The sequence below is a fragment of the Micromys minutus genome, assembly GCF_963924665.1.
Source record: "Micromys minutus genome assembly, chromosome: 21".
In the NCBI taxonomy this organism is placed as follows: Eukaryota; Metazoa; Chordata; class Mammalia; order Rodentia; family Muridae; genus Micromys; species Micromys minutus.
In genome coordinates, this window is record NC_137956.1 from 48669498 (window position 1) to 48683981 (window position 14484).

General features: G+C 46.2%; 1 protein-coding gene across 1 annotated transcript in view; it reads right to left on the minus strand.

Moving 5' to 3' along the window:
- The window catches only part of SCN11A (sodium voltage-gated channel alpha subunit 11), a gene marked incomplete at both ends in the record, with an annotated part of 67027 nt that overhangs the window by 37858 nt on the left and 14685 nt on the right, over window positions 1–14484 (minus strand). Inside the window, 5 exons of the mRNA XM_080934699.1 lie at window positions 460–589; window positions 9366–9539; window positions 10419–10616; window positions 11597–11738; window positions 13699–13765. Of these exons, the coding sequence (XP_080790825.1) occupies window positions 460–589; window positions 9366–9539; window positions 10419–10616; window positions 11597–11738; window positions 13699–13765 (711 nt within the window). The remainder of the gene's footprint in view (window positions 1–459; window positions 590–9365; window positions 9540–10418; window positions 10617–11596; window positions 11739–13698; window positions 13766–14484) is intronic.

The window sequence follows — 14484 nt, forward strand, 5'->3', positions numbered from 1 at the left end:
GTCTTGAGTATCTATACCTTTCCTGGGGCTCGCTGTTTGATGTCACCCGGGACTAGCACAGGGTCTTGACTGGTCTGTGTGGTATTCTTTGTCCCACGCCAGATTCTTAGCTCTAACTTTTGAGGAAAAACTGTCACCTTTTGGTCCTACATGCTGCCCTGTTGGCTATTCTCATTCATCCTCCTGAGGCTGGCCAGCCAGCTTGTGAGGCGCTGTCTGTGTTCTCAACTGAAATCTCTTCCTCCCTCTAACCAACCACAACCTAGAGGTCTAGTGGGGGGGCACATACCTCCCAGGAAGGCCCATTTCACTCTTTGCTTGCACGCTCCTGAGATATGGGGATGATAACACAATGGGAGGGTCCCAGGAAGCTTCCTCTATGGAGGACTTCTGGAGGAACTGGGGATGAGGGAGATGAAGAAATCCCAGAAGTTGGCTCTCCCAGAACTCAGAACTTACCCTGCATGGTGATGGTTAAGATACTGACGGCACTCAGTGCTCTCTGCCTGTGAAGGGGATCCACGTGCTCATCAAAGAGATCCACTGGCAAGTTTTGGGACAGTCGCTTCGTTTGCTCAAGAAGCTGCGGCTGTAAGAGAAAGCATGGCAGACCTTCTAAAGGCAAGAGTTGGACACTCCCCAAATCTCATAAAGACGCCAAATGAAGATAAGGAGCATTTTATACGAAGAGGTCCACAATATCAGATTGACACATCAGGCATTCGGTTTTCCTTGCCCGTGTGGAACAGGTCAAAGAAGTACAGTTTGATCACTCACTGTTCCTATACATGAGCATTTGAGTCTTACCTACAGAAATCTTTTCACTTTCTACAAAGGGCAAACAAAATACTCTCTGCCCTAGTGATAAGAATAATGTTTACTAGTGAGGATCACCCATACCTCATTTCTGTCTACCCAGAGACATGTGATCCACTCAGTATCTTTGCTGGGAGGCCCCACAAGCACCTTAACACTGATACATCCAAAATGGAACCAGCCACCCCTAAAACATGTCCTTTCTCTTCTCAAAAAATCACCTACTCAATAAGCCACAAAACCTACTAAACTCAATGGCCAGGCATCACCTTCTATAGGTAAATTTGCTTGTCTCTCTTTATCCTTGTTCTTGGCTGTTTGCTATGGATTCAAATGCTCCCTCCCAAAAGGAGAAGGGAGTCCTCTGAGACCCAGAAAATGAAGGAAACCCCCACATTTTAAGATACGTGAAAAGCTAAACAATTTGCAAGGCCCAGCCATGTGGTTTTTTAAAAAATATCTTCTTATTTTGCATCCGGCATGTGTCACAGCACATGAGCAGAGGTCAGAGGGCAACTTGAAGGGATGGGTCCTCTCTTCCTATCCCACCATAAGGGTCTAAACAATTAAATTCAGGTTCTCGGGCTTGGGAGCACATTCTTTTAACCCTGAGCCGTCTTGCTGAGTTGCTTCCATGAGATTATAAAATTAGTAGTTGCTGGGAAGAGCAGACTTGTTGAAAGCAGACAGTTGTATATAGACATTGTATATAGACTTCTAGATAGAGCTTCTGGAGGCATCACCCTCACTGGGGCAGGCTTTCCAATGATACAGATGTCTTAGAGTCCCCCCACGTGCCTATAAGAAAGCCCAATAAAATTATTGACTCACCAAGCTAGGCTTGGGTAAAATCTTTCTTTGATCTGTCATTGATGCCCTACCTGGGTGAGAAGATGTTTTATTCCCCCCAGGAAAAGTAACACATTGTTCCGGGCCCTCCCTTGTGCAGGCTGCTGCCACCTCTTATTTGGGTTACCGTGGCAACGTCTTAATTGGTTTCCTCTAGTGTCTCCTCCAACTCCCTCTCTTCAATGTGTTTAGCTCATTGAAAAAGAAATTTCAGCCTCAGACCATGAGCTTTAAATCATTATAACTAAGCTCAAACACACCCTCATTAATCAAAATAGCAGCCATTACAATCAACATGTTTTTGCCAACAAGACCTAAGTTTGTTTGTCCCCAAGGCAAATGAATCCCTGTTCCAGAGTTCCAGGGACTCCCAGAAAGCCTCCTCTGCATCCTCTGGCTGTGGAAGTGGTTTCCCTGCAAAAAGATGTCAAAATGCTTGAAGATTTGATGGTAGGCTGGTGGAATCAGGTGAGACAAAGTTGTGATGCCCCAGCAGTTTAACTTTCACAGAGTGGGTTATGTGACATGTGCTCAGGCATTGTAGAAAACCTGGGCCCCTGCTGTTGAGCAACGCCAGGGTCAAGTGGTGTAGTTTGGGCACATGCACCTCCTCTACTGAGCACACTCCTCAGATGTAATGATTTCGCTTCAGGAAACTAAAGAGGACCAGACAGGCAGCAGACCACCACACAGCACCCGGAACCTTTTCCTGGCGCAGATTTGGCTCATGAAAGTGCTTTGTGGTCACTGAGTCATCACTGGCTGTGCTCCAAATGAGAGCCACTGTTCCTCAGATGTCAAAATCCAACAGAGAAACCGGTCCACCGTTGTGGAACCTAGGGGCTCAAAACAGCATGTTCTTCAGATTTTCAGTCAGCTCACACGGCACCCACTGATGAGTCATTCCAGCTCACCAGTGTGCTCCAAATATCAAACGGCCTTGAATGTTCATGTCAAGCCCACTGACCACTTCTCTTCAAGTTGGAAGAGGATGGGCTTTGATGATTGGCAGGCTGTGATGGTGGCTGTCAATCAGCCACCATTTTAACTCAGACTGGCTGGCCACTAAGCTCTACCTCTCCAAGGTCTTGCCTTACAAGACTTGTTGAGCCGCCACTGCACCATATATTCACTGGGGGTCCCTGGGCTGGTCACCAATGTTGTAAGTTATCTGTACTGCTTTGCAACCCATTTTGAAATCAAACAAGATATTTGGCTAACTTGCCCAAAGGACCCAAGGGATTAAACATACACACACAATTGTATTTTTTAATCTCACATCTTAATTTTTGTAATAAGTTCACTCACTCAAGCCTGAATTTAACAATTTGACTAGACTAGATGGTGAATAAACATCAGGGATCCTCTGGTTTCTGCCATCCCAGAACTGAGATTAAAAATTCACACTGTTGTGCGCTGCTTTTACATGGGTCCAAGGTATCTGAACTCAAATCTTCACTCTTGCACAGCAAGCATTTTCTGTCAGCACCGTGATGGGTTTTGATGGCTCTCTTGAAATACAACGGAAGCTTTTTCCACCCAGGCTACATTAGTCCACCAAGCCGTGTTCCCAAATAAGACTTCAGTCAGTCAGAGTGACATGCATCCCATTGGCAGGATTGCCAAAGAAGGTCTTTATGGAGATGAAGCTATCGTCTACTACCAAATAAAACCAGTGACAATTTTTTTTTAAATAACCTAACTGTAAAGTCAAATTCAGTGAGTTTTCGTGGTTTCTGAAATATCCTCCTTAACCTGAACAAACAACCAGTCACCCCAAAACCACCTCCTCACAAATCTTTCTTCTCCAGGTCACCTGAAGCCCTTGAACAGCTACTACAGAATCATATAAGAATAAAAGACTTGCCTATAGTGAAATAACAAGACAGGGGGCATAGGGGTGGGTGGTGGGAGCTTTTGGTGCCACTTCTAGGAATTTGACATTTGTCACTGGGCTCGAACAAGGACAGAGGCTCAGATGAGAATGGCAGGAACAGTGAGCAAGGGGCTTTGTTTACTGCTTTGCTGAATCACTACCTTATGTGATCTCTTTGCTTTCTTCTTAATCACTATCTTATGGGATCCTCTTGTTTTCTACTTCACTCGACTCCTTCCTCTTTAATCTAAGAACTGATCATGTGTTTTGGATGTACCTAGAATGATATATAAAAGCAGGCCGGACAGATATAAAGCCACTTTAGCCTCAATACAGGCTGGAATCATATGATTAAAGAAGAAAAAAAGAAAAAGAGAGAGATAGACAGACAGACAGACAGAGACAGAGAAAGAAAGAAAGAAATTTGGCCTATCTTTGTCTTCATAGCATAAAGCAGAGGATCTCAACGTGTGGACCACAACCACTTTGAGAATGTAATGACTCTTTCACAGTAGTTGCCTAAGACCCCAGAAAACAGATATTTACACTATGATTCATAACAGTAGCAAAATTACAGTTATGAGGTAGTAATAAAAGTATTTTATGGTTGGATGTCACCATGGCGTGAGGAATTGTATTAAAAAGTCACAGTGTTAGGAAGGTTGAGATATCACTGGCATAAGGTAAATATAAAATACACAGCAAGTAAAAATATTTATCAAGAAAACATAAAGCAGGAAATGAGCATTAAGATGGTGCACAGAAGCAGATCCTTGCTTGTTCAAACTGTATTCCAATAGCAAGCAGTAAATGTCAACAATGCAAAATCAGTTAATTTTGTATCAATCTACATTCAAGATTTTAAAAGCACACATCTCCAATTGCACCTTGTGGTCCACACCTCTAATCCCAGGACTCAGGAGACAAAAGCAGGTGGATCTCTATAAATTTGACACCAGCCTGGTCTACATAGAAAGCTCCATGACAGCCAGGGCCACACATTGTGACCTTGTTGTAAGAAAGAGAGAGAGAGGAGGAGGGAGGGAGAGGGAAAAAAGAAGAAAAGAAAGAAAAGAAAGAGAGGGCAAAAAACTAAATAAAGTTTTAAAAATAGGTGTGGTGGCTCACACCTTTAATCCCAGCATTTCAGAGGCAGAGATAGGGAAATCTCTGTGAGCTTGAGGCCAACCTATTCAACATAACAAACTTTAGGGCAGCCAGGGCTGCATAGTAAGATCCTGTCTCAAAAAAACAAACAAAAACAAAAGCATGCATATGTTGCTTAAAACACTTCAGTTTCCCAGGTCTTACCCTCCACATAAAGACTGAACAAACTCCTTGGCTTGGGTTTTAGCCTTCTGTCATTGCTCCCATCTTACCAATATGCACATGCACACACTCACATATGCACATACAAATGTGCACACACACATACACCCACAGATATGCACAAACACACACATACAAATGCACACACATACATACATGCATTCATACACATACACAGACACACATGTGCTTTTTAACTGGCCATGGTCTCCTACCTATCTTTGTTTCCAGGACTTGGCACATGTTGCTCTTTGCACCACCCTGCTCTTCCTTTTGCATGGTAAATCCCACTGGACTTAGGCACCCCTCTCTTGGAAATCTTTTCTGATTTGCTACTCCTTCATCATCACTGTTCCTCCAACTCCATTTACTTCTAGGTTGGTTTGTACCAAAGAGATGTTGTTAGTTTGATTGCCCTATGCATATGTCCAGGGCCTCACCTCAAGCACTTCCTCTAGTAACCCCAAATCCCTTTCCCCTGCCCCACTTCACAGCAAGTCAAAAACACAGCAAAACTATGATCCTTGGTCCCTAGCAATCTTTAACCAATGATGGACTAAGATTAATATATCTATATGTAAGTCTAAAAATAAGACAGATACAGAGATAAAAAGACAAACAGACTCTAATAACCTAACTCCATGGGGTTCAGCCTACAGCCACCTTGGGTTAAGCAGCTCCACCATGTGCTTCCTTCCTGCCCACATAACACAGTCTACTCTACCAGGAACATCTGCTCAGGTAACCTACCTGCACCCTAATGCCTTTGGCTTTGATTCAGATGGAGCCAACAGTCACACTGTCCTTTACAAATCATCTGTACCAAAGGACACACCCTTGCCTGTCTGTAGCTAATCTTAAAAAGTTCCATTTGGAAGAACCTCAGGTCAGGCTCACTTGCTCAGCTCTGGGTCCTACCCTGGCCTCAGTAAACTTTGCACGACCATCACTGGTAGTCTTCTCCACTTTAATACCAAAACTGATTGAGATAATTTGATAAAAATGAAATGGAGCCCAAGGCCCCTCCTCCCATATAATGTCCAGCTCATCTTTACCCTTTGCATCCCAGCCACTTAACTCCCACTGCGCCAGAGCCTGAACACCAGACATTTCTGCTGGGTCTTGAGCCTGCTTCTTATAACTGAGATATGGAGTCTTTCTGCTCCTGGGATTTCTTTGTCTGCATCTTTTTTTTTAATAAGAGTCTTTTTTTAAGATTTATTTATTTTTTATGTACCCAGTATTCTGTCTGTATATATGCCTGAACACCGGAAGGGGGTGTCAGATCTCATTATAGCTGGTTGTGAGCTGCTATGTGGTTGCTGGGAATTAAACTTGGGACCTCTGGAAGAGCAGCCCGTGCTCTTAACCTCTGAACCATCTCTCCAGTGCCATGCCTGTGTTTTTGATCTATCTCTGTTCCTACCTCGATAAGCCTGAGTACTTTGGCTTGTATTTTAATAGTTTTCTGTTCACTGGCCTCTGTGTTACAGGTAATTGCATTATTAACAACTTGATGTCTTCCTGTGAGGGAAAAATACTTGTTAAGCTTTTCAGGTTGTCTACCTCCATCTCAGCACACACATACTAGTCATGGATCTATAAATCACTGGGTTCAGTCTTACAGAGATCTGGGTGTCTTTTGAGCATAGAAAATATTAGAAAATTGATACTTCTTACTTCACTGAAAAGCTAGCTCTAGAGATGGGATTTGGTGTATCCACTTTAGATCTAATCATGTTTGTTTAAGAGTTTTCGCCAAAGCCTCCTTTCATGACTCTGAGACAGAAAGAAGAACATCAACCACCAGCCCATGGAAAAGATGTTACATGCAGATAGGAGGTAAACCATTTCCAGTACCAATATTATTATCTCGTGGTATTTACATTTTTCTTTTCAGTTTTTTTGTTTTGTTTTGTTTTTTGGGGGGTTTTCCTGTGTGGCCCTGGATGTCCTGGAACTTGCCCTCTAGACTAGACTATGCTGGCCTCAAACTCAGAGATTTATCTGCCTCTGCCTCTGCCTCTGCCTCTGCCCCTGCCTCTGCCCCTCTGCCTCTGCCCCTGCCCCTCTGCCTCTGCCCCTGCCCCTGCCCCTGCCCCTGCCCCTGCCTCTCTGCCCCTGCCTCTCTGCCCCTGCCTCTGCCTCTGCCTCTGCCTCTCTGCCTCTCTGCCCCTCTGCCTCTGCCTCTGCCTCTCTGCCCCTCTGCCCCTCTGCCTCTGCCTCTGCCCCTGCCTCTGCCCCTCTGCCTCTGCCCTGCCCCTGCCCCCCTGCCCCTGCCTCCCTGCCCCTGCCCTCCTGCGCCTGCCCCCCTGCCCCTGCCCCCCTGCCCCCCTGCCCCCCTGCCCCCCTGCCCCCCTGCGCCCCTGCCCCTGCCCCTGCCCCTGCCCCTGCCCCTGCCCCTGCCTCTGCCTCTGCCTCAGAGAAATTAGTGCCCACAACCCACTGAAATCAGGTCACGAAAAATGACCTTTGAAAGGGCTCTAATGGGACAAGGGAAGGACATCAACTCCCTCTGTTTGCCACTCTAGGCATTGTTTACAGGACTCAGAACTAAAACTGGACTGACCCCCTCCTCATATAACCTGTGTCTCACACACCATCCTCTTAACTACCTGGGCTCTCTGGCTGTTGCCAAAAGGAGACCTGACAGCTGCTCGGGGTGCACACCCGCCTTCATAAATGACACTGCTTCCGCACCAACAAATCCCAACTGGCTTGAGGTGAGGCTCAGAGATCAGACAGGAAGTCAGCCACAAGCCTCCTCCTATGTGTGGGCTGCTAGTTCCTTTTCATAGTGTCTCCTCCCCTTGAATGTGTCTTTCCTTCTCCCTCATACTTGACATTTTTTACACTGTCTTTTAAATGTTTTACTCACCGAACTTCCTTCCCCCCCCCCCCGCAACCCCCAATCAAAACAAAATGTTCCGTGTAAGCATTCCCAATGGCTCTCACCCTACAATAGCACCATCTGTTCCTGATACATGTAGAAGAAAAATACCTTTCAGATGCTGTGGAGAAACCCTGGCCCAGATACCATTTTTAACAAGAGTCCTTCCTCTCTTTTCTCTGGCTCCCTTCCTCTGATGTCCTGAAGCTTCCCAGTGCTTCTGTTGCTCACTTGGGTGCAGAATTCCTGGCAGAGGGCCTAGTCACCATCATCCTGAGCCAGCGCTGTACCCATTTCCTCTCACTGGCTCACTCTGACTCTCCCACCCAAACTCCTTCCATTCTGTCCACCTTCCTAGGAAACCTCTCGGTTTTTCTCTTCAACACAATCACCTGTTTACATCCTCCGAGGAATATTTGTTTAAAGTTTCTCCAGGAATGCATGACAGCAATCACATGATCAAGCGACAGTCAATCAAGTTAAAACTCTCCTGCTAAGTGACCAGAGGACACCCTCCTTAATGGTCCCTGAACTGACCCCCTCTAACAGCAACCAACCTCACCTCAAAACAGTTAAAGAGTTAACCCCCTGTTCCCTGCTTTGTTTGACACCCTCTCTCATTACCTCTCCCTTTCCTTTTTTTGTTTTCTTTTTTTTTAGGGTTTGCAAATCCCTATGAGTTCACAGATTACTTTTTCCAGCTTGTCAGTGAGCACAGAAAGAAATGTCTTGCAAAACAATCTGCCTCACCTTGGACTAACAATTTTAGGAAGGAGAGAGCGCAGGAGAGATACACAGCCAACCTGACGGCTATAACAATTTCCTTATTTCTAAGCCCCCCCACCCCCCAACATTCCGCCCCTATAGAGGGTGGCAGCCAGCTTTGTTCCTGACAGACCCTTCAGTTTCCTGCAGAAGAAATGCTGCCCCTCACTGTGTGAGCTAATGAACACAGCCCTGTCTGAAGGTCAGGCTCTGGTCTCTTTCTGCCTTTCGTCTCTTTTGGCTGCCTCAGATATCTAATAACCCACAGGCTTGTATATTCAAAGACTTTGTCACCAGACAGTGGTCTTACTTTTGGAAGGTTACTGACCCTGCAGCATGGTGCTTAGCTGACTGGCATAGTCCACTATGGGCGTTACTGACCCTGCAGCATGGTGCTTAGCTGACTGGCATAGTCCACTATGGGCATTGAAGGCCATACCTCCTGCTCCAACTCTCTGCTTCTTGGTCATTTGCCACAGTGTGATCGGTCACCATGCTGCCTTGTTCACCTGCTGACTTAGTCTGAGCCTTTCTTGAAGCCATACCTTCCCTGCCAGGACACACTGGAAGTCCCTCAACCTGAACCAAAATAGTTCTTTAGTTGCTGAAGTTGTTCCACTGGGAACTTTGTCACGGTGACAGAGCATGTAAGTCTCACACAAACCGTGACTGACTGCTCACACATATACCAGAATCACCGCACAAGAGGGCTGAGTGTGCACACAAGCACTCAGATGGAGAAACAGGCAGCAGGGGAGGAGGGAAGGGGGGTCCTTTCATCCGGCCATTGCAGAGCCTGGAGGCACGGTAAAACTGTCGATCCCCCAGGAGAAGACTTACATTCTTAGAGGCATCGTCCTCTGAATCAGACGCTGAGGCTCGGGCCATCTTGGACCCTCTCATAAAGAAGGACTTTCTTGTCTTACTACCAAAAAACTTCCTCTTCTTTGGGGAAAAGGACGAAGCTTGAAGGGAATTGAGGGAACTTCGGTCAATTCCCATGGCAACCAGAGCCTTTGAGAGAGAGCAGAAACAATTAATGGACAGATTACACCTCCCTGTGGAAACGCAGATGGCCTCAACCTCAGGGAGCTACTCTCCCCTCTCCTGTCACACTGAACCCTATAGGTGGCCCTTTGACTCCTTTGAATGCTTCACTGGCCTGTCATTTATCTAGGGAGTGGCTTTTGTTTGGTTTTGTTTTCTAACACTGTTGTCCAAGGCCGGGTTAATTCTCACATGCTTCTCCATGACGGATCCTCAGCGCACCTAGAATGTGCTAGGGACTCGGTGTATATTCATGCCTGGGGACACTGAGGACTTCCCATGGGATTCCACTTGACAAAGCTGAGGTATGCAGAAGTCAGCAGAGAGTAAAACTATTGTTACTACCCTGAAAAATCTTAGGGCCGGGGAAGAGAATGTGTGGCAAGGAAACTTCTTGGGATGGGGTTCAGCTGGGATGGGATTCAGCTGGGATAGATGGGTTTCCAGGAAGGGAGGAGCAAGACCACCTCCAGTAATGGAGCCCCAGCTTCTCCCCAGTAAAGGTTCTAAAGAAAACCACCGTCGGATTTGCATAAGAAGGTTTGCAACAGGGCCTAAGTTTGCACATAAACAAGTTACATTCTACGGCCAGTAATTTGTCAGAGTTCTAGACGGTAAGGTTTTTAGAACCCAAAAAGCATAGAGGCCACATTCTCCAGAACCCTGAATCCAGATCAGTTTGAGAATAACATCAACACAGCAGCCTGCTTAGGGCTCAAATTCTCAGTAAAACACAGGGCACTAAAGGGCTGAGACCTGGCCCCAAGACGCAACCTTCAGCCTCCCTCACAACGTCACTGGGTTCCCCAAAGGCCCCTGGAGCTGGTCCTACTGACTAAGGCTGACCTCCTTCTCTTCCCTCAACAGCTGCTGGGCTTCCTGAAACATCTTCTCCTTGGCCTCCGTCTCGGCAGCCACATTTCTGTTCTGTTCTTCATAAGCCATGGTGACAACAGCCAGGGTCAAGTTAAGCAGGTAGAAAGAGCCCAGAAAGATGACCACCACGAAGAAGAAGACAAAGTAGATCCCAGAGGTCCGAAGGATCTGCAAGGGGCAGAACACAGTGGATCAGTGTTGTCCCTTCCATACGGTGGCAGATGCTTAGGTCTCCAGCAGGTGCGTCTGTCTAACAATAGCCCAGGGCAGCTACAAATGAACCGAACACAAAATCGTACTTAAAATATGAGATATTAAAGATTTACTTAGCCTTATGTGTATGTCTGTGGTGGTGTGTGCTGTGTGTGCGTAGCCAGAAAAAAAAGGTGTCAGATCCCCTAGGGCTGGAGTGATAGGCAGCCATGAGCAAGCTGCTGGAAACTAAACCAGTGCTCAACGGCTGAGCCACCTCCCCAGCCCCAACTGTGCGGTTGAGAGTGAACTTTGTGAATGACAGTCACCACTGCTGCACCGACTCGCAGAAGAAATACATGTGGGGGTCTCAAAACCTGCAAGTGAGCAGCCCTGTGTGGCCCAGGACAATTCCTCTCAGTCCACTGTGATCCAGAAAAGCCAAAAGCCAGACACCCAATGCTTCCAGCCTCCAGGAGACACAGAAACTCCTAATGTCCTCTCTTGCAGTGGAACTGCAGTACATTCACAGAGAGACCAGTCTCCCTGAGCTGACTGTCCAGAACTTTCTCAGGGATGTCTGTGAGTGTTCACAGTAGAAAAGGCAGGGAGAGAGAGAGAGAGAGAGAGAGAGAGAGAGAGAGAGAGAGAGAGAGAGAGAGAGAGAGGGAGGGAGAGAGGGAGGGAGAGAGAGGAGAAAGAGAGAGAGCATGCTAAGGGTGGAAATGCGGACAGTGGGTAAGGCATAAAGAAAGATTTGTTTGTGCTCTTATTTCCAGCATCCTGTTTCATTGTCTTAGAGTTTCTAACACAGTTTATGAAGCAGGATTCAATGGTACTGCCAATTCAGATAAGCAAGGGATGGCCAAGGAGCTGGAGGGTAGGCTTTAAATAAACGATAAATGGGTGGTGAGTCAGAATGGATTGGGAGAATCGGAAAGAATATAAATGGGAACCTGTCGATAAAGCTTCTCCCAGGAGTCTTGAGTCATAACCCGGAACATGGCGAGAAAAGACCAGCCAAAGTTGTCAAAGTTCGTGTAATTATAGTCTGGGTTAAATGTGGTTTTATTGCACGTAGAACCATTTGGACAGGATCTAGATGTTAGAGACGAAGGAACTGAGAAAGATTAGATTTCCTGCTCCCCTCCCCCCAGCCCGACTCCCTCAAGAAAACAGAGAGAATGACCGTCTCCTCAACTCCCTCTGCCCGCTGAGTTTCCCTGATGTCCCCTCAAGGACTCTCATCAACTATCCCAAGGGATTCATGATGAAATCATGTTAGCCAGGTGTTCACTGAAGGATTAAATGCCGATCCAAGGCACTACAGCAGTATAAACCCACATCCCAGAGCTGCAGGGACCAGCACAGAGCTGCACAAGATGGGACCTGTCAACATCCCATCTTGGAAACAGGGGCCCCTCAAGAAGCCCCACCTTCTCCATGAGGAAAGACTGAGTTAGTGGTTGCTGGGGAAAGGACATAGCCACTGGTAACTAACTCCCAGCCATGTTCCGGTAAGCAACCCTGAATGAACTCAGTGGGACACACACACACACACACACACACACACACACATACATACACACTACACACATACACACACACACACCACCCACATATGCCCACACAGACTCATAGCACATATACATACACCACATACCACACACCATACCACACACATACACACACACACACACACACACACACACACACACACTACACACACCACACATACATACACTTCTCAAATACATACCACAAAGGAAGGATGGAACGTATTGAAAGGAGACATGTTTCAGAGGGAGGAGGGCAGTGGGAATCCCTAAAATTCGTTATATATGGCATGACACTGCCAACAAATAAAATGATAAATCAGAAAACAAAAGTGAAATTGGAGAAAAGAACAGAGAAAGAATGAACTTTGAGATAATGGTTATTCGCATAATTTAAAATAAAAAAAAAAAGGTATACATAATATTTCCTAAGTCCCCCTCCTGAGCCCCTCCATCCTGCCCACTACAAGCACAGTTAGCATTGGTTTTATCAGCTTCCGGTTCTCCATGGAGAGAGAAACACATTGATTTCTTCACTCATCCACATGTACCTTTTATAATAAATTCATGGGAGTACGTCTTACCAATCTCCTATAGCTTCCTCATGACAGCATATCGCTGCTTTCTTATAGATTAATAGAGCTTACTCTGTGCCCAAAACAAGGAGGTATTCCTATTACTTATTTAACTATTCACCTTTGAAAGACTTGAAGATCCATTCCCCCAATTTAAAATATCATTGAATTTTCTACATTTTAATTGTGAGCTACCAATTCTGTGTAACAGGAAGAAAACCTGCTGGCCACACTTGGAAATGATTTGTTGTTGTTTGGGGGGAGTGAGGTGTTTTGTTCTTTGAGACAGGGTTTCTCTGCATAGCCCTGGCAGTCCTGAAACTCGGCCCATAGACCAGGCTGACCTCAAACTCAGAGATCCACCTGCCTCTGCCTCTCATGTGGCACCACTGCCCAGCTAAACAATAGTTTTCATTTAAGTAACACAAATCCACACTTGTGTAAGCCAGTCTTGGAAGCACATGCCTACCGTCCCAGCTATTTGCTGAGGCAGGAGGATCCTAAGTTTGAGGGGAATGTAGTGAGACTTTGTCTTTAAAAGCAAAAGTTAGGAGCCTAAGGTAGAGTTAACACCACTGGCTGCTCTTCCAGAGAACCAAGCTTCCATTCCTAGCTCCCATGTGGTGGCACACAACCACCTGTAACTCCATTTTCAGAGGATCTGGCGCCCTCTTCTGGCCTCTATGGGTACTTCAGGCACATGGTACACATACATGCAGGCAAAACACCCATACACATAGAAATGAATAAAATTTTTTAAAAAAATAATTGAAAACTAAAGTAAATAAATAAACATGCTTAGATGCTGGAAAGTCATCACAAGGAACTCCCACCACTGTACTAGTCAATACATGAAGAACTTTGTGCTCATATCCCAGAAGCTCGCGGTGTGGTTGGCTTGGGAAGGCCACGGCCTAGACCTCTTACCTGCTGCCGAGCCAGGTGCCACACATTATAAAGTCTTCGCTGTCTTTTTCCTTTACAAAGCAATCCTCTAAGAGAAGAAAGCCACAGAGAAGAATACGAGCATGAGAAAAGAACAGCAAATAGCAAATATGCCAGACCACTTCCCAAACGGCTGGAATTTAACGCTCTGAAGTGATCAATATGGGCATCCAGCGAGGGATGGAGCCTTGGAGAGAGAAGAGGAAGGAAGAAAAGAAGGACGAAGAGATGGGAGGATGGACCGTCACTGTCATCTCCTCCCGCTTCAACCCCAGATGGGCTGGAGGCTGGTGCTGGGCAAAGCCAGACGAGACTCAGCTATGACTGGTGTGAGCAGACGACAGCAACATGAGGTTCAGGACTCATTAAAGAGGAGGAAGTAGAGGCTGGAGGGATGGCTCAGTGGTTAGAGCGCTCTTCCAGAGGTCCTGAGTTCAAATCCCAGCAACCACATGGTGGCTCACAACCATCTATGATGGGACCAGATGCCTTCTTCTGGTGTATCAGGAGACAGCTACAGTGTACTCATATGTAATAAATAAATCTTTTTTTTTTTTTAAGGAGTAAGTTGGAGGTCAGGGCAGAGGAAGTGGGCACAGAAGAAGTGTTGGCATTATAAAATAAATAAGTAAATACTGGAGAGGAAGGAAGGGTCTTAGAAATTACTGGTCCCTCTGGATGAATCAGGTATTCTGAACACACTCTGAGAACATGGCAGTGAGCTGGGGTCTGAATGTCAGAGAAGGCAGCAGCTGCTGCCCTGTGGAC